The 23,174-nt window shown below is 36.2% G+C and overlaps 1 protein-coding gene across 1 annotated transcript; it reads left to right on the forward strand.

Annotated features, from left to right (window-relative positions):
* The first annotated feature begins 4,470 nt into the window (after positions 1–4,470).
* slc18b1 (solute carrier family 18 member B1) lies at positions 4,471–22,256 on the forward strand. The gene is made up of 14 exons (XM_041812039.1): positions 4,471–4,711; positions 4,887–5,026; positions 9,910–10,005; positions 10,095–10,168; positions 13,774–13,921; positions 14,176–14,332; positions 14,421–14,557; positions 14,633–14,734; positions 14,825–14,916; positions 18,413–18,508; positions 18,623–18,697; positions 21,063–21,156; positions 21,408–21,460; positions 21,605–22,256. The coding sequence occupies exons 1-14, from the start codon at positions 4,684–4,686 to the stop codon at positions 21,657–21,659; spliced, it is 1,347 nt and encodes a 448-aa protein (XP_041667973.1). The 5' UTR covers positions 4,471–4,683; the 3' UTR covers positions 21,660–22,256.
* Positions 22,257–23,174: the final 918 nt, after the last annotated feature.

Below are 23,174 nucleotides of genomic sequence, written 5' to 3' on the forward strand. Positions count from 1 at the left end.
TAATGTATAAAGGAATCATGGAAATGTAAAGTATTTAAAGAAAGTATTTGAAAGGCTGGGATGGAAATTATTTAAGCGCTTTATTTAATGCAGCTTCAGAGACTCCAGCAAACTTGTGTGTCAGTTATCATCAATACTGCCTAATCAATAGCTGGTTGCCTGATTTTTCTTTTTTCTTTAATTTTACAAAGGAAACGTGGGTGATAGCCGTAGGTTTACATGGACCTATAGGCTGGGCAGAGTGAGATTATTAAGTAATAAAAAACATTGTTCAAAATGTCTCTAGTTGTTGTGTTTTATTTCAAATTAACAGATCCAATAATTCCTGCTTTCTGATGCAAAGATAGTTATTATAGGGCTTAAAACCATGAGTTATTCTTTTTTAGCTGATCAGCTGGAGTTATGCAGGTCTGCACAGGAGTCAAAGACTATTTTAAATTATAACCTCTGAAATCAAAACATTCATGATCATCAACTGGCAGCCTGGGGGCCATATCAGGCCCCCCAAAGCTTCCTGTCTGGCCCCCAGAAGATCATCTCCCCCAAGGCAGAAAGGAAGATGCATCTTTTGGCTTTAAATGTCTGCAGCTGTTAAATCCATCCCAAAAACAGTTAATATTGAAATAGACTCAATGAACATGAACATTTGATCTTTTTTCACAGAAGTTCACTTGTCAGCCATTATAAGTAAATATTTTGAAAAAAAAAAAAAACATGTTGGGACTGGGTGAAATGTTGCAAAACTGGCCAGATAAAGTGGCAAAAATGGGTGATAAGTGTCAAAATGGGTCCCTTTGAGTGGCAAAAAGGGACAAAAATTGGTAGGAAAAATGGTGAAAAAAGGTTAAAATGTTGCAAAGATCGGTAAAAGAGGATAAAAGGAGAGATTTTTAAAAAATGGCTTGAAAGTGGCAAAAAATGGTGCAAAAAAAAAAAGTACCGATAACGGGTCAAAAAGTGGCAAAAATAGATTAAAACTGGTAAAAATGAATACAAGAGAGGCACAAAGGTGATAAAACATGCAGGAGAAGTGGTTTAAAAGAGATTAAAGAATGACAAAAAATAGGATTAAAGAGGCAAAAAGTATCAAAGATGGGTTAAAGTGGCAAAAATATAGTTAAAATAGCTCTGTTATGAAGCTATGTTAAACTGCATCAACCATGCAGTTTGCTGGTGGCATTATTACTCATATGCAGGAGACAACATCTAAATGCAGTATACTTTGAAATTGACTTGTATTGCTTAATTATTTTTTATGTCTTTCAATATTTGGCTTTATTTTTGTTTGTTTGATTGGTTATTAAACAGTCTGTATCCAGGGATCTTCCTTTAATTCATATTTTATATCAGCCAATTAGTTTTTAACTGACTATTTTTGCTGAGGTTATTTTATATAAGTCCCACATTTTTTAAACTGAGAAATAGCTTTTTTAAAAGCACCTAGTCATAAACGGTGTTAAAGACCCCTGGCCTGCACAGCTCTGCCTCGATGTGAGCCGGCTGGTCCACTGCTGTACCGCCGCCAGGGGAACCCTCAACCCTGGTAGAAAAAAGAGGCAAAGAGGGGAGAGTCATAATCCATCCCACAGACAGTGAAAGAAAACTTGTCCAGATTCAGGCTGGCATGGAATATCTATAACACTCAACCATGAAGAACACTAAAAATACCAAGAAAAAGAGCAAATATTCACTTTAAGGATTAAAGATTTAGATCAAAGTGCCTGATTCTTGGGAAATGTGTTTTTTGTCTCAATAAGAGTTAATAAAAGTCATGCAGAATAGGAACAGTGATTAAATTAACCAGACTTTAGGTTTTAACTTTATGATAAATATAAACTCACAGAGAAAGACATTTTGGTAAATCTTACATCTGCATGTAAAGTAAAGAGAATGATTTTCTAGGAAAGATTTTTCTGGGAAAAAAAACTCAACTATACAAAAATGTGATCACTTAAAGCCCTGAAAATGTCAGAAATGTTCACACCCTCACTGATGCAGTCAGTGGTGTATGGAGCTATTTTTTCCCTGCCGACCTGTACATGTTTTACATGAAATCCTCCCATAAACGAATACCTCTTAAATTCCATGACTCACAACATCACTATATGGACAAAAGTATTTGGCCACATTCGTTGATTATTGAATTCAGGTGCCTCAGTTGTTCTGAAGAGCGATACTCTGATGGATGCGACCTTTAAAATAACACGGTTTGTGAAATTTCATCCCTGCTGGATATTACACAGTCAGCTGTAAGTGATGTTATTTAACAGTGGAAGCGTTTAGGAACAACAACAACAACTCAGACAAAAAAACCAATGACCATGTAAAATCACAGAGGGGGGTCAACGACTAAGGTACATGGTTCCACTGGCATTAATGTGAGCACAAAAGCTGTGCAGCGGGAGCTTCAAGGAATGAGTTTCCATGGCCAAGCGGGTGCGCGCAAGCCTCACATCACCAAGTCCAAAACCAAGCATGAAACCAGGCGTCAGGACGCTTTCCATAAAAACAAAGAGAAAATCTCAATAATCTACAGTTATATATTTCATTCATTATTGCATGAAATATCCTTAAAATTAGTCCAATGTCATATAAAAGCATAGTTATTGAGTGAGATCTGTGCTTAAATCTAAAAAATGTGTACAAAAGATCCTAAAATGTAAACTGAATGATGCTTTGTCTACCATTGTATACTTTACCCACTTTATCTACAGGGACAGTGGGGGTCCCCGGTCTCTGGTGCTGTCGTTTTGGGGGTCATGGGCTGCAAAGTTTGGGAACCCCTGGGCCAAAGAAAGGAAAGATCTATTTTTTTTTCAGTTTTCAGTTTTTTTGCACTATTTACAGCAGCTAAGAGATAACACAACCCTGTGCTTTTTGTCGTTGAGTTCCAACACAAACCAACGATCCTATCAGGAGTTTTAAAGCAGAATTAATGGAAAAGTAGACATAAACTAAAGACAAGGGCAAAAAGCTCACTAAAGCTGTTATTTACATGCAAACTTAGAAAATATGAGTTAATATGAATAACAAAAATAAAATCAATATAGATTACCTTTAGTCAAGTGTTTTTTTATCAATTGAGAATTTGTTTTACCTGATTGTTTTTGTGTATTATAGTAATATTTGTAGAATATTTTATATTAATATTTGGGTGTTATCTCAAAGGAAATAAACAATTGAATGAATCGACCATTTTATGTCCCTGATTGTGTACCTAAAAGACCCCTTTGTGGTTATTTGATGACAAAAACATCCATTTGACAGTTACAGACTCTTTAAGGAATTGTTTTTTATCCATCTTTCTCAGCCTTTTTATTTGTTTCTCTTCTCCATCTTTTCTTTTTAATTTAAGTAAATTATATTCAAGCACTGTTATGTTTGGTATCAAGTGTTTTTTCTTTAATTACCGTTCAACTCTCACACAATACAAGGTCAGCCAATAATCTTCATCATTCAGTCTTTGTAAGGACAACCTTTTCTCTATTCTCCATCTGATTTCGAGGACCTTATTGTCAGAACAACTTACAGATTCATATTAGAAACTGCACAAAATTAAACTTTTCTTTTTTATTTTTTTTTGTGTTGGACCAGTTAAGCACAACATCTCTTCTGACATAATTGTCCATTTCACTATTTGCATTTGTGTTTTCTCCTGATCTTATGTTATTATTTATTTATTTATTTTTCATTGTATTGTAATAATGTGTACCATTGTTCATCTGAGTGCTTATGTTTTTACTTAGTAGGTCCTTTCCTGTACATTTCTTTAATTATTATTGGACTTCCAAATGATCTTGCTCTATATGTGTTGTATTTTATTTTTATTTTTATAAATATATTTTTTATATTTTTTTAGTTTCTTTGTTCATATGAGAAGTATAATTGTTAGAATAATAATTATTTATTTTTTCTTTATTTTTGCGCGTCTCTACTTTATAATACTATCTCTATTTTTGTTGCGTCTATATTCCTATTTTAATAGTTGGTGAGAGAACGTTTTTTCGATTCCTTTGTATGGCCTCCATATAAGAAAAAAATGACAATAAAAAATCGTGAATTAGATTGTGTGAAAGAAAAGATAAAAAAAATAACTTTTAACATGCCTTCTTGGTTTTGTTTCGACGTAAGTCGTTCTTGGGCTTCTACTACGACCAAAATCACGTTTTTATTCGTTTCATATGCTTTATATTTGTACTCCTTCCGTTTGTAAAATAAATTAATAAAGGATAAATAGCGTGTCACAAGAGAGGTCAGAATTTTTTATGAAGACATTCAGTACACATATGTTATGTCTTATAGCTCACTGTACAAAGAATATACATTTTGAAAAGATGAAATGTGTTATTCTTTCAAGATTTATGCTAAAAATTTAAGATAAAGTCGGAAGAGCTTTCTTCGCAGCTACCGGAAGCTACGCACTACGGACTTTTATTTTGAAGGCTGTAGGTGAAAGTGTGCTTGCTGTTAGATTCGTCATGTGTCGCTGAACGTCATGAGGAAATACTCATTGTGAGGACTTGTCTGTCTCTACACTGTGGTTTATTGTCGCCGAACAGCCTGAGAAGGAGCCGTTGAAGTGTCTGCTGTTCTTCGGGATTCCTCCTCTCCTCTGTCGTTATGTCCCCGTCTGCTATTTCGAGCTGAAAACATAAGAAAAGAAAAACCTTCTGAAGTTTAAACATGGAGCCTCACTCTAATCATTCTTCAGGTTGGTTACTTTTAATACTGCGCAATATATATCTGATTAAATCCGACCTAATGGTAGATATCATTTGAGCTGCCATAACTGTCATTTTCGCAGTTAACAGGTCTTTATTAATATTTTAGTCTTATTCCTTATTTAGGCTCCTGAACCTAACTCCATTGCTTTTTATTTATACCAGATAACCTCGCTTCAGTTGAATCAACAGATCCTCCACCGAGGATGACAAAACAGCAGGTCCTGACCTTATTATCGATGGCATCTGTCAACTTTAGTTCAATGATCTGCTACTCGATATTGGGACCATTTTTTCCCAATGAGGTAAGCTTAAAGAAAACCACGCCACAGACTAAAAATGCATGCCAATAAATACATTAAATATATATAAATTAAAGAGGAACTAAGCAGTAACTTCTAGCATTACAAAGCAAAGCTGTAGAGCTTAAAATTGAAGTAATAATGTTCGTCTTTTTGTCACATATTTGGGTGATTTTAAAGTCCCTTCAAGTTCAACTCACCCTTGAACTTTTTTGCCACTATATTTGGCCAGTTTTGGTTTATTGATTTTTTTTTAAGTTAGAGTAGTTGTTGCTGTGAAAATAAGATAAAAAGTAATTTTAAAACACAGATGTCCGCATCTCTTTCTGCTCATTCAGACTTTTTAGCATTTATTTAATGTGATTGTGATGTATTTTTACAATCATGGCTACAGTGGAAACACTCCTTCTTAGAAACAATTCTTGAGAGAGAAAAATATGTCCGTAAAGTTTACAAAAGTACTAAACTAAAGCGTTATCATGCACCTTTAGGTTGTAACCACAGTAGTCACTGTTAAGCAAATGTTGCAGGCTAGTTTAATGTCTGATAAATCATTAACGTATGCTTCACAGATATGATACAGGGCAGAAATTAAATCAAACTGTGCATGACCAGGCCGTGAAACTCTCATCATCTGCTGTTTCACGCTTTTAATTTTCCAAAAATGCATCAAAACCATAAATAATCCCTCAATACGTTCCATTCATAAACATTTTTTCGGTCATTTCAGGTGCCCTTTACCAGGCAGGCAGTCATATGGTCCAATAAGTCAAGGAGATTTCTCACAAACAGGCAAAAGTCAATATTGTAAACAGCTTATCAGTTTATAAGTGAGGTTTAATAGGATCACATTGGGCCTTTGTATACGCTACAGCGTGTGTAATCTACAGAGCTGCTGAAAGCAAACACACATCTGCTATAGCAGCTTCTAACTGTGCCAAAAATGTGTTATATAACTTACCTTTTTTGCCTAAGAATATTACTGCTCTTTGTGCATGCTTTAACTTGGTTCTGCTCATCTTTTTATGGATCCGTACTGGTGATAGATATGGCTGCAGGTGTGTTTCTTGAGTTTTCCATCCATCCAGGCAGTTATTTTGAAAGGGATATACCTTGCATGCTATGCGGCATCTTCTTCAAACTTTGCAAAAACTTCCACTATGACTCAAGGATAACCTCATTAGACTTTGGGGGTCATAGGTTAAAGGTCAAGGTCAGTAGGAAGAATGCTATGAGTGATCTTCTCCACACTTTGCACAAATGTCCACTCTTATTCAAGGATGATCTGATTAGATTTTGGAGGTCAAAAGTCAAGGGCATTAGGCCTCACGTCCATCCTTTGCTTATATGATTTCTTCACCTGAAACAACCACAGCTCCTCTTTTTTCAGGGCAACAACAAAGTTAAAAAGTATTTTTAGTGGATGAATCCATACAAGAAAATGACGGCTTTTAAAAAGTATTGAAAAGTATTACATGCAAGACTCTAGGGGTGGGAATCACTAGTGGCCCCAGGATACGATATTATCACAATACTTGGGTCACGATTAGTTATTATTATTGCGATTTTAAACATTTTGCAATACAGTGAGTATTGCGATACCATATATAGCGATATATTGCCATCTTTACCATTTTTTCAACTGCTTAGCTGATTTAGCATTAGCCCTACCCTCATGGTTGTCGTATTTACACAGTATTTTATTTTCGTGTAACAGTTCTTACAAACCTCATGTGCCATGTCCATCTCACTTGGGCTCTGCTTGCATTCCTAATGTCCATCCCCATGGTGCTGCCATGTTTGTTGTAATGACTTTCTCCTGCTTTATGACTATATTTTTTTTCCCACCCCTACAAGACTCCAAGGTCTTAAATTTTGTAGCATTTAAATCTATATATTCATCAAACAAGGTTCTAGGCTAGTTTTACACTTGTTTTCATATAGGCATACTTAAAACTCATGACTGATGAAGTTAGATGTGCCAGTATTTCTGGGAGAATTCCCTGCCAATCTAGATTTATGTAAACAAGCTATTAAATTAGTAGAACTCAACTATAGTGTGCTGCTTATCAGCAGCAACAGTAGAGTGACTACTACTACTACAGTGCCTATAAAAAGTACTCAACCCCCTTGGATGTTTTACCTTTTTATTGATTTTTATAAACCAGTCATTGTCAATATAACTTGGCTTTTTTGACAAAAGAATACTCTTTAACTCTTTACTATGAAAGTAAAAACAGATTTCTACAATGTAATGACACTAAAATAAAAAATATGTCATGTAAAATTTAGCTATTTTACAAAACTACTGTTTCAGATTATGTGATTGTTGATTCTTGGTTATGTTAAGAGGCTATAATAAAGATAAAGCTTAGCATGAGTGAAAAACACAGGTATATAACTAAAGCATTGGCAGTCAAGTCCAGTCTTGTCACTTTTAATCTCTTTACTTTTTCTCTTCTACTGTGAATTTTAGTCTATTTCTGTTGCAAAAGGCAGCAGTAAAATTAAAAATGGGACAATTAATGTATGATGTCACATAGGTTATGTTCACACTGCAGTTAAAAGTGACCTGAATCTGATTTTTTTCCTCACATGTGACTCATATCTAATTTTTTTAATGACAGTATGAACCGTGCAAGTCACATTGAATCTGAACTGTTTGAATCAGATTCAGGCCACTTTCATATGTGCTTCTAAATCAGACACACACACACACATCTGATCTTTTGGAAGTCGACTGCAGTGTAAACAGCCAAACAAAAAGATCTGATCTGAGAAAAGATCAGAATTGTGCATTAAGGTCTGCAGTGTGAACGTAGCCATAGTACTGTAGTTTTCAGTTGATGGGTCAGGGCCAAAAATGGGTCTTTTCAGTGGGTTGTGTGGATGTGTATTGGGGAATAAGAAAAGCTGGGGTATAAAGTCTAAAATGTGCAGTTATAATTAGGGAGGTAGTAGAGCAGCTGTTTGTTATTAAAGACAAAAGAAGAAGTGTAAAGTTTGATTTTATGCTGACTCAGAATGCATGAAATATGGGACTAAGGTGAGTTATGAGGCCACTGAGAACACATGCAATAGTGTTCTCACATCCGCACTGCATCATTCATCATTATATAAATTCACATGGTTGAGATTTGTTTTTTAAATCTGGGTTGCGATTAGGGATGATGATATTATTGGTCTGGTATCAGTATCGGCAGATACCACGGTTTCTGACAACATTTACATCTTATATTTTGACTGGGTATTTCAGCATCAATCAACCGTAAATTTTGTCCATATACAGTAGTAAGTTAGTGGAGTTTTAGGCTGAACCAACAGACTTATGTCAGTTGAGGTCTTTTTATTTATTCATCCTCATTCTTTAAACTTTAAAGTATTTTTTAAGGACTGAAGTTTGTGTCCTTGGTCATCCTCAAACCTTAAAGTGTGTCCAAAGGACTGAGATTTCCTGTCTGAAAAGCATATTTAAATATCGGTATTGGCTAAAACAAATCTGTAAATATCAACATATAGGATAACAGCAAAAACCAAATATTGTGCATCCCTAGTAGCAATTTGTCATCATAAAGTGAGAGTGGGTTCTGAGACTGGGTTAGAACCACTGATATAGAAGAATAAGGAACACTTTAATAAAAGGGTAATACAAGCTACAAGAAGAATGCAATAAATTCCAATGCATTTATGCATGTAATATTTATTTATAACTAGAAAAGATTCTACATAATGACATATATTTCCATAAGTATTGCAAGCATGCTGCACAGGCTGAGTAAGCTGTATCTTTGTTTTTAAATAATAGTATGAGTTACAGAAATGTGCAGGCTTTTACCATGAGTGTTTAAATGCACACTGTTGACTTCACCACAAGACAAGGTTCTAAGATAGTTGCAGACAAATGGACTGATAAAAAAAGGAAATGGATAGAGAGAGTTTGATTGGGTGGTTGTGGTGACATAAGATAGTATACAGGGACATTTCAGACTAATCAGAAAGAATAGGAATCATATTTTTGAATGTCTTTTGTTGTGTATATTCAGATAAATGTATTATTAATGCATAAAAGAGGAGAAATTACAGCTCCTGCCTGCTAATAGCAATGTCTATTTTGTTGAAAAAAATGTTACTGAGCTAACTTTTTTCTCAAAGAGGATGGAAAATAGATCTTTGATGATTAAAAACTCTGCTGAAAAGTTAAGTTTTAGTCAATGAGGCTGGATGGACATTCAAATTCACAGTATTTCTCCACTGTGCATGTAAGCTTTGTCAGTATTTTTATCAGTGTATTTTAAATCAAATGCAGTATTAACAGCATATCAATATGAATGTTTTACATTTTACAATATGATGAATTAATTCAAATAGAATAAAAATGACTAAAAGTAAAGACTGGAGTGTAAGGTTGATGAAGGTGCAGGTGCTAATAGAGTATTTGTTTTGACTTAATGGTGTTATGGTTACAGGAAGACAGTGAAAAAAGACCAAGAATTTCCCTGCGTCATTGTAAAGCGTATCAATTTTAAAGCGATCACCCCTCCTTCAACCTTAACAAAAACCGTTTCCTCTGTTAAATGAATGAGTTATCATGTGCTAGACATCAGAAAGCCCCAGGCTAGTGAATCACTGTCTTCTTTATTCTCATTGGTCAAAAGGTCGCAGGTAAGGTCAGCTAACATCATGTGAAGTAACCACAAAGCAAAACACTGGGGCTCCATGGGAAATGGAGTAATAAACATGCTAAGACCAATGAGATAGTATCTCACAGGAAACATTGTCTTACAGCTGCATTGACTTTTTAACTGTTATCTCAAAGTATTTATAGACCATTTTTGTGGTTTTATATTGAATGCATTAAATATGTATTTCTATGTATTTCTACACAGGCAGTAAAGAAGGGAGCCAACCAGACAATTGTTGGTCTTATATTTGGCTGCTACGCAGTTAGCAATTTAATTGGATCTCTGATACTGGGAAGATATGTAAGTAAACTGTGATTTTTCATTGTTTTATTTTATGCCAAGTAAAATTAACAGGCCAAATGTGAAGTAATCTCTTTGTTGTATATCAGATTGTCCAAATAGGTGCAAAGTTCATGCTCATTACCGGGCTGTTTGTGTCATCGTTCTGCACCATCCTTTTTGGGTAAGTGTCCCTCCTCTATGCCAGGGCATTTTTATCATAAGCACATTATAAATTATGTGAAGTGGGGCATTCCTGGCATATTTAAGCAAGTTTCATTGAACTTCCATGGGACCTCTGGAAACAATGCTAACACTAATAAAATTACATAAAATTTAAGAGTAACAAACTCAAACATTTACCTAACCACTTAGCCTAAATGTTGAGGCTTATTCAGTGATTTCTCAGTAAAGCCTTTTTTTTTTGGGCCTTCATGCATTCTTTGAAATGGTACTATGTGAGGCCGTGCTTGTATTAATCCCTTTGTAGAGCCAATTTGTGAACAGACTGTAAGCCTGTGGTGGCTTTTCTGTGTAAAAGACGCAAGAGAAAATCCAAAGCATTTGACCGTTCTTGATACTCTTCAACTCCTTTAACAGTGCTAACAGTAGGCAAAACCTCCTACCATCAATAAACTCACAGGTGTCATCACAACAGAGACAGAGCATCAGAAGATAAACTAGTGAAGCCCATAGAGCCAGATCACAGTGTGACTAATGGGAGGGAGAAACAGAGTCAATAGTGGCAAGGCTTTAGTTGAGCTAAAAAAGTAAACTACAGGGGGCCAGGCTGTAAACCTACTAAAAAGAGACCTACAAATAAGTCGTTGAGAGATGGATTCAGGATAAGCACTATTTGAAAGGAAATCCCTGACACAGCAGTTTTCAAAGTAGGAGAGGACATCAGGGGAGTCGCAGCATGGGAAAATGTGAGCAGGAAGTGATCTGTTTAGCAAACTTTGTTAATGAGTGGGGCAAAATGGAGAGATTTTTAGTTACTGCTTAAGTGAGCAGAAAAAAAGAGGACGTATGATCAAGACTATCTGAAGATGATGCTCCATGGCCACAGCATAGAAAAGAGAGTTCCTGGCTGTCTAAACTCTGGGGACACATTAAGACAAAGCACCCAAAGGTTTGGTGGCCATAGCTTCACATTAAAGGTGTTTAGAAGCAAATCAGTGACACTTGTAAAGGATAAGGGTGGAAATTTTCAGGACATTTAAATGAATGAAAGATAAAACCAACAGGATAACGATACAAACAAGGATTAGCTCGGCCATTTCTGTGTGCTATAGAGCTTCATTGTGGTTCAGAGACTATTTACACCATGGCTGTCAAAAGATTAAAATTTTTAATTGCAATTAATTTCAAAAATTCTGTAGTTAATCGTGATATATTGCATCCATCTTTTTTTTTACATTTTAAAATTCCTGTGTGGATACAGAGCTGCTTTCAAAGCTAGACTAAGGATTTTAACAAGAACTTAACCGTGGAAAAAATAACTTGTTATGGATTGAAGGGAAAAAAGAGACAGTAAAAGGGTAAATGTTTGATAGCACAAGGTGCAGATGACTTGTCCACTGAGCTGTCTGTGAGTTTTTTAAAGTGAAATGAGATATTAAGAAGCAGTAGTGGATTTATTTTACATCACTGTAGCTGCAGGGAGATGCACTGATGTGTTGAAAGGGACAAAAAGCGATTTACAAAATCTGTGCACTTTTTGTGGGATTTAATTGATTGCGATTAATGGGATTAATCTTGACAGAAAACAGTTAAACCCATCACTTGTGGTGCTGGAGGCCTACTGATTAGGTTGTGCCCCATGTATATGTGGGGATCCTGAGTTAAAGTCTGGCCCATGGCTCCATTCCTGCATGTCATTCCACACTCTCTCATCTCTGTTTCTGGCTGAAAATAGTTTCCAACAAATCCAGAGTTTTTAAATAGGTAAAACATTGTATTTGTAGTTAAGTATATTATGTTAGCATCAGTATTTTCTCTTTGTATTTTACTTATTTTTCTCTGTTCATCATAGTGAGTCAGTCATTTTTGCTGTTTTTTTTTATTTATTTTTTTCCCTGCTTAGAAATTTATTTTTCTCTGTTTTGAAATTTTTTTCTCTGTTTTTAAAATGTTTTTTCTGTCTGAGTTGTTTTAATCTGACTGAGGATTTTTTTTTTCCCTCCTGTTTTAAATAATTTTTCATTTATCTTCATATTTTTTCTCTGTTTTGAGTCATTTTTCAATAAAAACATATACTTCTCTCTTTTTGACTTTTCAGTTTTCCTGAGTGGCTTTTTTCTTTGTTTTTTTTTTTTTTTTTTTTTTTGGAGATGTATATTTTTTTGAAAATTATCCTCCATTTTTTGTTTTTGAGATGTTTTTCTAAGAATTTGAAATTATTGTTTTTCTCTTTTTTAAAATTTGTTTTCAATCTCTGTTTTTGGAATTGTTTTCCCCCTCTTTTGATTTATATTGTGATGTTATAGGGAATTTGATATATTTATGAGCTACATTCTGTTTTGTGGAAATATATTTTTCTCCTTTTTTAAATATTTTTATCTTTTTTTTACATGTCTTTTTCTGTTTAAGTTGTTTTTCTCTAACTTAAAAAATGTTTTTCATCTGTTTTGAATTATTTTTCCTTGTTCTTCATATTTTTTCTGTTTTGAGTTGTTTTTCGATAAAAAAAATTCTTGTCTCTTTTCGACTTCTCAGTTCTCATGAGTAATTTTTTCTTCATTTTTTGGCTATATTTTTTTCTCTTTTTAAAAAATATTGCCTCAAGTTTTTTGTTTTTGATTTTTTTTTTTCTGATTTTGATTATTTTTCTCCTGTTTGAAATTATTTTTCTCTGTTTTTGTATTGTTTTCTTCCTCTTCTGATTTATGTTTTTATGTTTAAGATTTTCTGATTCAGAGTTAGTTTCAAGTTTTTCACGAGTAAATCCTCCCAAAATTGCAGCAGAAGCTCTCATGCAGGCTGTTCGAAGAAGCAAAAAAGGCCAGATTGTTTAGTTTGATCAGTTTTATTTTTATTTGGGTGTAATCATTGGAAGACACGCCTGAAAAGGCTGTGGGAGGCTGAGACTGATTAGTTGCTGTAAACACAGGCAGGTGAGAGCTTCAGCATCAGCTGGGATTTTTGGCTATCAGCCAATGTAGAAAAAAAAAATCACTCAAAACAACAGAACAAAGAAACACTCAGAAAAACAGAACAGAGCAGAAATGTATTTTCACAAAAATGTAGCTGTTTATTCTGAGACAGTGCTGCCACCAACTCAGAAGAACACAGCAAATTTTAATTGTTTTGTGTGGATGCAATATGCCTCCATATATTAGTGATAGTTTTCTTGTGAATTCATATCTTATGTGGGACTTAATGGGGCTGCAGCTAAAGAGAAAAACAGGGTGGGAAAGTTTGATGCAGACAATAAAGGTCTTGTTTAGAAAAGTAGTCCTGACAGTGGAGAAACTATAACAACAACCGCCTGATCTAATTATGAAGGAAATGTGTTTTTTGGCAAATTGTTCATCACTAAAGTCACAAACTTTCAGCTCCTGACATACAGAAAATAAAGTATTAACACCATGCACTGGCTTTCGGGCATTTGTTGCTCTCTACTTGATGTGAATATGGATGAAGGCCAATCTATGATTTACTTGTTGGTTCTTGTGTTTCAGTCAAACTATTAAGATCGCACTAGCAGCTCATTTGGTCACTGATTTATTTCATTGTTTCCTCTTGAATTCCTATTTGACATAAATGGATTATTTCTTTTTCTTTCAGATTACTCGACCGGGTTCCTGCAGGGACTGCTTTCATTACGCTGTGCTTTATAGTGAGGTCCATTGACGCCGTGGGCTTTGCTGCTGCCATGACCTCCACTTTTGCCATGACAGCAAAAATATTCCCCAACAATGTGGCGACTGTCCTGGTGAGTGTAGACAACCTTGGTGTGATTGACTTGTTATTTAGACATTAGAATCACGAGAAAAACAAGAAAGTATTATAGCTGGAGTTGTGTTGTGTCTCCCATTTCTCCCAGCAGCATTTGAAATTATAAATAGAATTTGGGATACAGTGAGTAACAATAGGATTTAAGCTTAAAATGCTTTATCCTGGTTGGTTCTTAATATATTGTAATGTTGATGTTTATTTTTTAAATATGCTGCAAAACTCTCTTTTTAGGGTAGTTTGGAGATGTTCACAGGACTTGGTCTCATTCTGGGTCCACCGGTCGGAGGATGGTTCTACCAGTCATTTGGATATGAAGTCCCTTTTATGCTTCTTGGATGCATCCTCTTTGTCATGGTTCCTTTCAACATTTATGTCCTGCCAAGCATCGGTACTGACATCAGCATATTATCTCTCTATCTTTGGTCATTTTTTTTTAAACTAAATTGTAAGTATGAGCTTTTTTTTAATCTTTGCAGAAGCGGATCCCTCGCAAGATTCCTTCTTTCGGCTCCTCAGCCATGTGAAAATAGTCCTGATCTGCTATGTGATTTTCACTCTCAGTGCAGGTCTGGGCTTCTTGGATGCCACTTTGTCCTTGTTTGCTATGGATGAGGTATTTCTCCTTCTTCTGATAAAATCCACGGTCAAAAGAAGATTTCTGTTGTGAAACTTTATTTCCTGGTTTTAGTTTGATCTCTCACCTGGCTACGTGGGACTCATCATGCTTGGGTTGTCTTTACCATACTGCCTGGCATCTCCACTGTTGGGGTATTTTACGGATAAATTTCCTGTAAGTACAAAAGCAAAATTTGGATAATGAGTTAAAGTATTAAATGCTTGTCCTTTTGAGCCTAATTTCCTGTGTGTTTATGTTTTTCAGGGCACCAGGAAGTGGTTCATGGTGATAGGAGGTATTGCCACGGCAACTGGCTTTTGCCTGCTTGGTCCCATCCCTATCTTACACATTCCAAGGTGAGAAAAATAAGTAGTGTACATCTATGTAGTAAGTAACAAAACACTTTTTCTTACTGAGTTAGATCATACTTTACTCTCTTAGATGCAGCAAGTTGCCTGTAAGCTCAGCATAAAAGCTTGAGCAAAGGTTTAGTTTGAATATTTCTTGAATTTACCAGTGTATAACATGTGGAGCTAAGTGATTTTGGGCATGCTGCTAGCAAGCTTAAGGGTTAGTTTAAGATATATAAAGTGAAGATTTACAAGTGTGTTAAACTAATTCTTATAAACACAGGCCTGAAATCCTTTCATCATGCTCTTTTAAAACTGTAAAAGAAGCTGTAGCTTCAGTTAATGGCCACTGCCTTCCTGTCAGAGCTTTACCCCAGCTCTATGTAGGGCGTAAACATGAGAAGTTAGTGGTTAGCGTGGCGTAGGAACACTGTGATATGGCAGGATTTTGAGAAAGAAAATGGAAATAAACTTGTATGTGGGCTTTTAAAGACCCTGTAAAGTGAAAATAAATCTGTATTTAGGTTTGTTGTATGACAGGTCACTGTGTTATGAACCCCAAGGTTGAATTTCAGTCACATAAAACATCCCTAGGTCTATAAAATTAAGCTTCAAAATCATGAAAAATAAGGCAGCAAAATCTGTTCTAGCATGGTGTAGGCACGTCTGTTAAATGAGCTGAAGCCACACCCACTCAGGAAAAATACGATCCTCTCGTATTTAAAGGAAACATATTAAGCAAAAATCACTTTTCAGGCTTTTCTAACAATAATATGTGCCCCCGGCCTGTCCACGATCCCCTTAAGTACCAGAATGTGTGCTGAAACAAGTTGTTCTCACAACTCCCCCCCCCATGATGTCGTGTGGGGAGTTAGCACCGCCCCCAGGTGCGGTTGGCCCTTCCCACTTGGAAGAAAGTTCCTCCTCCTTCTCCTGATCTTCCTCTCAGCTGCAGGCTAAGAGAAGGATCAGGAGAGCCACATCTATCATGCCTGAGAGGGGCGTGGTCAGGGGCGGGGTCAAACAGCTCAGAAACATTTAGAGCCACAGACACAGAAACAGCTCGTTCTGGGTTGGGCTAAAACAGAGGGCTTTTTAGACATGGAAAAATCAAATACTAGTGTTTTTTCAGCAACAGACTTCAGGTGACATCACCAGCCCAAATATTTGCCTCGCCCAAATTAAACTCAGCCAGGACACAGGTGAAAAACTTGGTCTAAATCCACAATTCAGATCATTCAGATCTCAGTGTTTTCATATCTTTACAGTTACCACATTACAACATATCTAGACACAAATTTTGGATTTAATTTACGGGGTCTTTAAGGGTTATACTCATGTGTAACTACTTAACTGAAGTGAAGAGTTACCACAATTAGCACACTATTATTCTGCAATAAAAGGAACAAAAGCTAGCAGAGCTAGCTGCTAACTTTAGCCACACTCTACTTAGCACATCAGCCACACATCATATGCCCACTGACACAATGACCATGAGATTAATGTGACTCCTTTAGGAGCATTTTCTCCACTGTAGACTTGTCATCTAAATACAATTTGAGTTCGTCTAGCTGGGTAAGAAAATAGTCGTCTGGGTAGGGTTTATTGATCTAGGAGCAAAGCTGGGCATGAGGTTGGATTGGATAAAGTTGCTTTATTCTACAAATGTAAGTGTTTTTTTAGAGTAAATCACAGTGTAAAGTCTTCTTTTCTTTAGGAGCTAGGTCTGCCTGTAGGCTGGCTCGTTGGTATTTGCACAATAGATGTCAGCTTTTGTTCTTAAATAGACCGAACTCTGGCCAGCTCCTTAAACTTCTCTCCTTTAAATTGAGCAACTGAACACACAGAACACTTAATGAAATGAGCTGCTGAAGGGTTTAAACTCACTGAAATATCACCTCAATGGAAATAGGGATGTTCCCAGGTGTCTATTTCCTCATTCGGCTAAACACCTAGTTAAATTGCGTTTGACTGACCAAGGAGATAAAATACTCAAAAAACAGCCAAATTCATCACAGGGTCATTGTGTTAGCAGGTGTGATGTCAACTTGATATACTCTGTTCAGTGTGGCTAACATTAGCAGCTAGCTCCACCAGCTTTGCAGATTAAACCATTCTTTTTCAACAGCCTACATACCACGTTATTTCCATTTATTAAACTGTTAACACCACGCTGTTCCTACCACACACCGACTGCTAAGCTTCTCATATTTACGTATGTCTAGTGAAGTGCTAGGAGAGCTCAGACAGGAAGGCAGAGGACATTAACTGAAGCTACAGCAGCTTCTAGTGGCCAGAGGTTCATCACAGTTTAAAAGAGCATTAGACACAGATTTCAAGCCTGTCTAATAAATATAGGTGATAAGTTTAACTGACCCATAATTGATAATTTGATAAACATATTAAACTGTTTAACTGTATGTATCCCTAATAAGAAACAATCAAAAGACACACCAATAGGGGCGCAGGTGGTTGGGTCATGGCTGGCCCAGGTTCAGGTCTTGTCTTTCCCGTGTGTCTCTCCTTGGCTCTCTTGACCTTGTTTCTTATTCTGTCCACTGTCCTCTTCTTCCGCACCAGTATGATTAGACAGGGTCCACATTGTGCCTGAATAATTTTGAAAAAATATCTAATTGCAATTATTTTGACTTAGAATAATATTACAAATTGGATATGATTTGTTGTTTTGAAGGGAATGATCATTTACTGTTACGCTTGTTTCAATAGGAAAACATACCAAAAATAAGGAAAGAAGAATTTTTGAATTGAAGAACTGAAGTGTGCTTATCTTAACAGGAAACTAGTAAAATAGCATTTATACATGCATGTCACTCAGGGCTTTCAGTGAAAATAATAATAACAGAAAGGAACTTTGCTTCTATAGCACCTCATCAAGTCTGAGTTACAAGGTGCTTTACAAAAAACAATTCGTTAAAGACCACCATCGAGATGGAAAATACAGAAACAAAGAGAGACAAAGGTCCTGAAACAGCTTTCTTGAAAAATTTGATTTTACCCAAACTGATAGGAGAGAGGGGGAATATTTTGATCCACACCATCAGATCCATTGCAGTGAATTCATGATCCTCTTAGATTTAAGCCTGGTTTGTTAAACTTGAGACATGTTTTCTTATTAGGAAGGCCCTCAGATTTAAATAAAACAGACTAAGATTTGTGAAATGAAAAGCAGAGCCAGATCAAGCAGGGATTAAAAGAATCAAATAAATGTCAAATCAGTGTGATAAACTTAAGTGGTTTGTTGATTACTTCAATGTTTATGTAAAGCTTCTACATAGCCAGACAGCTACTGCACTGAACTAGTCGTCTAGGTGGAGGAAATGAGGGTGTGGAGATGTCTATAGTTTTGTTTCCACAGGATTGAGAGGCCTGATTAATACTATACTCAATGTGCATTATGTTTCCTCTCCACTTTAAAATAAATGGAATTATTCCACCAGTTTTATTTTTTATCTGTGTTTTGTGCATGTTTGTGTATGTTTAGTCAGCTGTGGTTGCTGATCCTCATGCTCGGGGTAATTGGGTTTTCTCTGGGTATGACTGCAATCCCGACGTTCCCTGAGATCATCGCACATGCATAGTGAGTGGCTTCACATGTTCTGCTCCTGCATTCATGACCTGTAGTTATTTAATGAACACAGCCTCTATGTTAGACAAATACTTACTATTCAGAATCATTTCTGCTGTCTTTCAGTGAACATGGATTTGAAGAGGGACTGAGTACACTTGGAATGGTGTCAGGACTGTTTGGGGCAGTTTGGTCTTTAGGGTAAGCTGTAAACTTTTACCTTAATTCATCAGCTTCAAATATGTAAGAATTTCAGGCAGGTTGTCATGTTAAACCAGCAATACTTTTTAATCACACTTGAATCAAAGGGCACTCTATCAAGGCCAATACCCAGATCCAGATATATCACCACTGAATAGCCAATGGATTAGCCAGATTCTATGTCTGTCATTAGGCCGACCCATCTAGCTGAAACACTTGTTTCTGGTCAGAGAATGACCGGACCAATCAGCATCATTTGAGGAGACGGTAACAGTCGGCTGCACCAGAGGCAATTCTGTCAACACTGAAATTAACAGAAGATATTTATGACTAAACTGGAGCCTCTATTGCTTCAGCCCCTTCACAGGTGGAGGTCGGTGCTCTCAGTAAAGGGCCAGAGATGTTTTAAAGATGATTTAATGGACTTTTTCTCATGGGCAAATCCAAAGAATAAACTGGGGCACACGAGTCTCTGATTAAGATGCAAGGCATGTTGAAGTTCTTTGCAGGCCCAACCACACAATTATTTGGGCCCCTGGCAAGCCCAGAGAATAGGCCCTCCCCAAGTTTATTGATATATCTATGTTTGTTGTCAGATCAGTTGCATTGGTGATGTTGAAATCCATTATTCACACCTCTTTTTAACCCCTTTGCATCACTGTTTCTGCCCATTTTTTTCCAAGTTTCTTTCCACATTTTTCCATTTTTTATAATATTATAGCTACTCTTTAACCACTTTTAACTATTTTTCTCACCCATTTTTCCCTTTTTTGCCTTTCTTGACCTATTCCTGCCTCTTTCAAACACTTTTTAAACCACTTTCCACAATTTTCCCACTCATTTTCCTTGTTTGCCTTTCTTGGCCCATTTTTGCAACGTAACCAATTTTTGCCACTTTTGACCTTTTTCCCATCCTTTTTCTAACCTTTCTTGGCCTATTCCTGCCTCTTTGAACCATTTTTTGCCCTTTTTCCCCAATTATTTCCCTATTTTCCCTTAAAGTTATTTCAGTTCCCTTTATTTTATTTTCTAGCATCCTGACATTTTTGCACATCATGGCTGAACTTAACCTGACACGCCAGATGGATATGTTGCACACATCCATCTGGTAAACCACTCACAGACAGTGTTGGGAAAGGGCAGAGCCTTTGAAAAAAAACTTGGAGGATGATTGGATGAATGTTCTGTCTGTCACATCTTTATGGGCCAAACTCCTACCAATGAGTAAACTCCATAGAGAACTGCATAACATGAACCATGGCGATGGTAGACATGTCAAAACATGACTTTTGTCATTTTTGAAAAGAAAACAACTCAGTATTGTTCCTTGTTCTTCTTTTAACGAAGAAATGTCATCAAGGTCTGATAAAACTGGTGCTTTAGCAGCATCCACGCAAATGTTTTCTACCATAATTGCACCAGCTCTTGTTGCTGCTTGCTTACGTCACGACTCCCCCACACCCAAAAGTACTGCCCCTTGTCGCTGATTGGTCCTGTCCCTTTCTAACCGTGCCCAAACGGTTCAGACAGGAGCTTTGCAAGATGAGCCAGTGAGAAACATGGAAATGGGCGTATCCATCTGCTTCGCAAGGTTAGGCTTAGCTATGATGTATGACATTACATTTCAAATATTTTAGTAAATTTGCCCCTTCACATTTTTAACATTAGCCGAAGGGGGAATTTGGTTTAAGAAGAGGGGTTTACATTTTTTGAATAGCCTATATTTTACTACAGCAAGAATGTATATATTTTTTTGCTTGAGAGTTGTTATTATTCAGGTTAGAAATAAAATATGATTATCACAGCTTAACTTTACAATGGACCATGATTTTCCAGACTTCTACGGGCCCTCAGTTTGGCTGGGCCCCAGAAAGCTCTCCCTTTTATCCCCCTTTATGGGTGGCCTTGGTTCTTTGCCTCATTTTAAATTGCGAAAAGTGATTCATCAATCTAGCGTCTTCTTTTGAAGTCCATGGAGATATTTGCCCCAAAATGAAAGAAACCCCTAAACCTTAGTATGCCCTTTCATTGGCTTCCACATCTCAACTAACATGACATGCCAGATAGACTGTTTTTTATATTTGTTGCATGAATTTATTGAACACTGGATGAAACACCAGAGACAAGAGGTTAAGTCTAGCTTCCCCAAAACACCCTAGGAAATCTGGACAGTGAGCTCTGTTGTCACAGATTATAGCTGACTTTTGATATAAGAAAAAAACAAGCTATTAGTGGGTCCTGGAAAAGAAGACTGCACTATTTGATAACACAGTAGATATAAAATGCTTCTCTAATTTGCCATTTATTTCCTGACCTTTTACATGTAGTAATGTGATTTTTAAAGTGTATTATCATTGTGGTTTAGGATGTTTTATGGCCCAATCGTTGGTGGACTTATCACACAATATCTGTCCTTTAAATGGGCCGCAGCAGTCCAAGGAGGCCTGGCATTTCTTGCCGTAAGTATTGCATTAATTTTAGACATGGATGGATTTCAGGCCTGTTAAATGCCGTCAGTGTAGCATTGAGAGTGTGACACTGACAGTTTTCACCTTTGTTTGCATGGCATTTATTTACTACTGAGGAAATGCAATTTGTGGTGTGGTAATCATTCAGTGGTTAAAGTACCATGAAGAATGTTACAGAAACAACCATGTGATTTAGTTTCTTACACACATACAGTATAACTGCATGACGCCTCTGTCCTTAGGCCTTCTTCCTTGCTGTGCATTACTCCTGTCAACCTAAACAACAAAGACGAAGGTAAGAATTGACTTTTAATTAACTTAATCACATTTGTGGTATAAATTTAGATGCATTATATGTGTATTGAGTTAAAAACACTGACCTTTATTTTGTTGTGATGGCATTCTGGAAGTTATAACCACTTTTGTGTTTGCATTGAAGCATCCCAGAAGATAGTGAACATAGAGATGAAAGTACACCTCTCCTGATTGACTGAAGCCCTCAGCATCATGTGGAACTGTGTTATACTGAACAAAACAAGACCTAAATGTTTTATAAAGTTTTTATATCATTAAATGCTTTTTAACATTTTAAATTATACGTTTGTGGTTGCAGATATTGTAATATTTTCTACTTGCACTGTGGAATATGGACATTTTTAACATAGCAATATTGTTATGTGTTTATAAAATGTTCAAAAGCTGTTTGTAGAGAGTTCTGATATAAAAACGTGCCTCTGTGTGACAGAGTTTGTGTTGGTACTGACTGTATAAGCTGCATTTTGACCTAAATGTAACAGTAAATATAACCAACACTATAGTCCCGTTCAGTTCAAACTTAATGTGCCTTTTGTTCTTAGTAATCTTAGTTTTTCATATCACATGACTGGGATTTCATGTTGACGTGCATCGCTATGCTCACATGTGGTAAATAAGCTGTTTATTAACAAGCTTATTTTCCTGTTTGACAAATTAAATTTTGAGAAGGCAGCCTTTTGTGAGGTAAAACTGAACTGTATTTTGAAGTAGTTCCCAAGAGTATCAGGCTAAATGCCAATAAATAACTCTATCATTTTGATTGGAATTTTGCAAAACTTGTGTAAGACAGTGGTTTACTTGAACTGGGTATAGTTTTATGTATATATCCTAGGCACATTGTCATATAATCAGTTTTTAATCACTCAAATGTGCTCAGGGAGTACCTTTTTTGACGAAGTCCGCCGTTTTTCTACGGCAACTCGGAACGTTGAAAAAGGATCGCTCGCTTTTCGCGCTCTCAGCGCGTTTTTCAGCTGCGCCAGTCGCCAAGAACTGAGAATCTAAAAACTGGTGATTAAAACTGAAAAACGGAAAGAAAACAAACAATAACACTGAGCACTCGCTACACTGTTTGTAATTTTTACGGGTATGTTTCAGAAATGCTACACATCAAAACAGTTGTTGAATATTTGTTTTAAATGGCTTATTTTATCCTAAGAGGGCGTTGAGGCCTGTTTTCTTTCTTCGATTGTTTTGATTGTGTTTATGCTAATATCATACGTCTCAGAGGTTTTTTTTTTTGTTCAATATAATTGGGAAATTTTAATATCTGAAGCGCTGTACACTTTTTGTATACACTTAGGCCATTGGTGACTAAAAATGACCCATAGAAACCCATTAAAACCACAAATTTTATCCCCTTGCCATCACAGTAAAAACAGTTAAATGTATTTAATATTACTGGAGTCATTGCTTCAAATTTGTTTTCCTGCCAAGTGTCAGACGATTTCCCATATTCGGCATGAGGGAAGATTGTGGTTTTTCCCTTGTTTTCCATTTTCCTGGCACTATTGTAGCAGTTTACTAAAACCTTAAAATTAAGGAAAAATAACACATACAAGTTGTTGCTCAGTAGCATATTCACGTCTGTGATAATCACTCTCAAGGAAATTTAATTTACATGTAGTAAATTGCAAATATTTCATTTTTGTGTTTATTACATTACAAACATAAAAAAGTGTGTGTGTGTGTGT

This window comes from Cheilinus undulatus, linkage group 18, assembly GCF_018320785.1.
Source record: "Cheilinus undulatus linkage group 18, ASM1832078v1, whole genome shotgun sequence".
Taxonomy (NCBI): domain Eukaryota; kingdom Metazoa; phylum Chordata; class Actinopteri; order Labriformes; family Labridae; genus Cheilinus; species Cheilinus undulatus.

What these genes read in the sequence shown, in the direction of transcription:
- slc18b1 (XM_041812039.1), top strand. Translation starts at nt 4,684, where the DNA reads ATGGAGCCTCACTCTAATCATTCTTCAG. An exon ending in TTATGTCCTGCCAAGCATCG is followed by an intron (nt 14,333 to 14,420) that starts GTACTGACATCA and finishes TAATCTTTGCAG; the next exon opens with AAGCGGATCCCTCGCAAGAT. An exon ending in ATTTTACGGATAAATTTCCT is followed by an intron (nt 14,735 to 14,824) that starts GTAAGTACAAAA and finishes TATGTTTTTCAG; the next exon opens with GGCACCAGGAAGTGGTTCAT.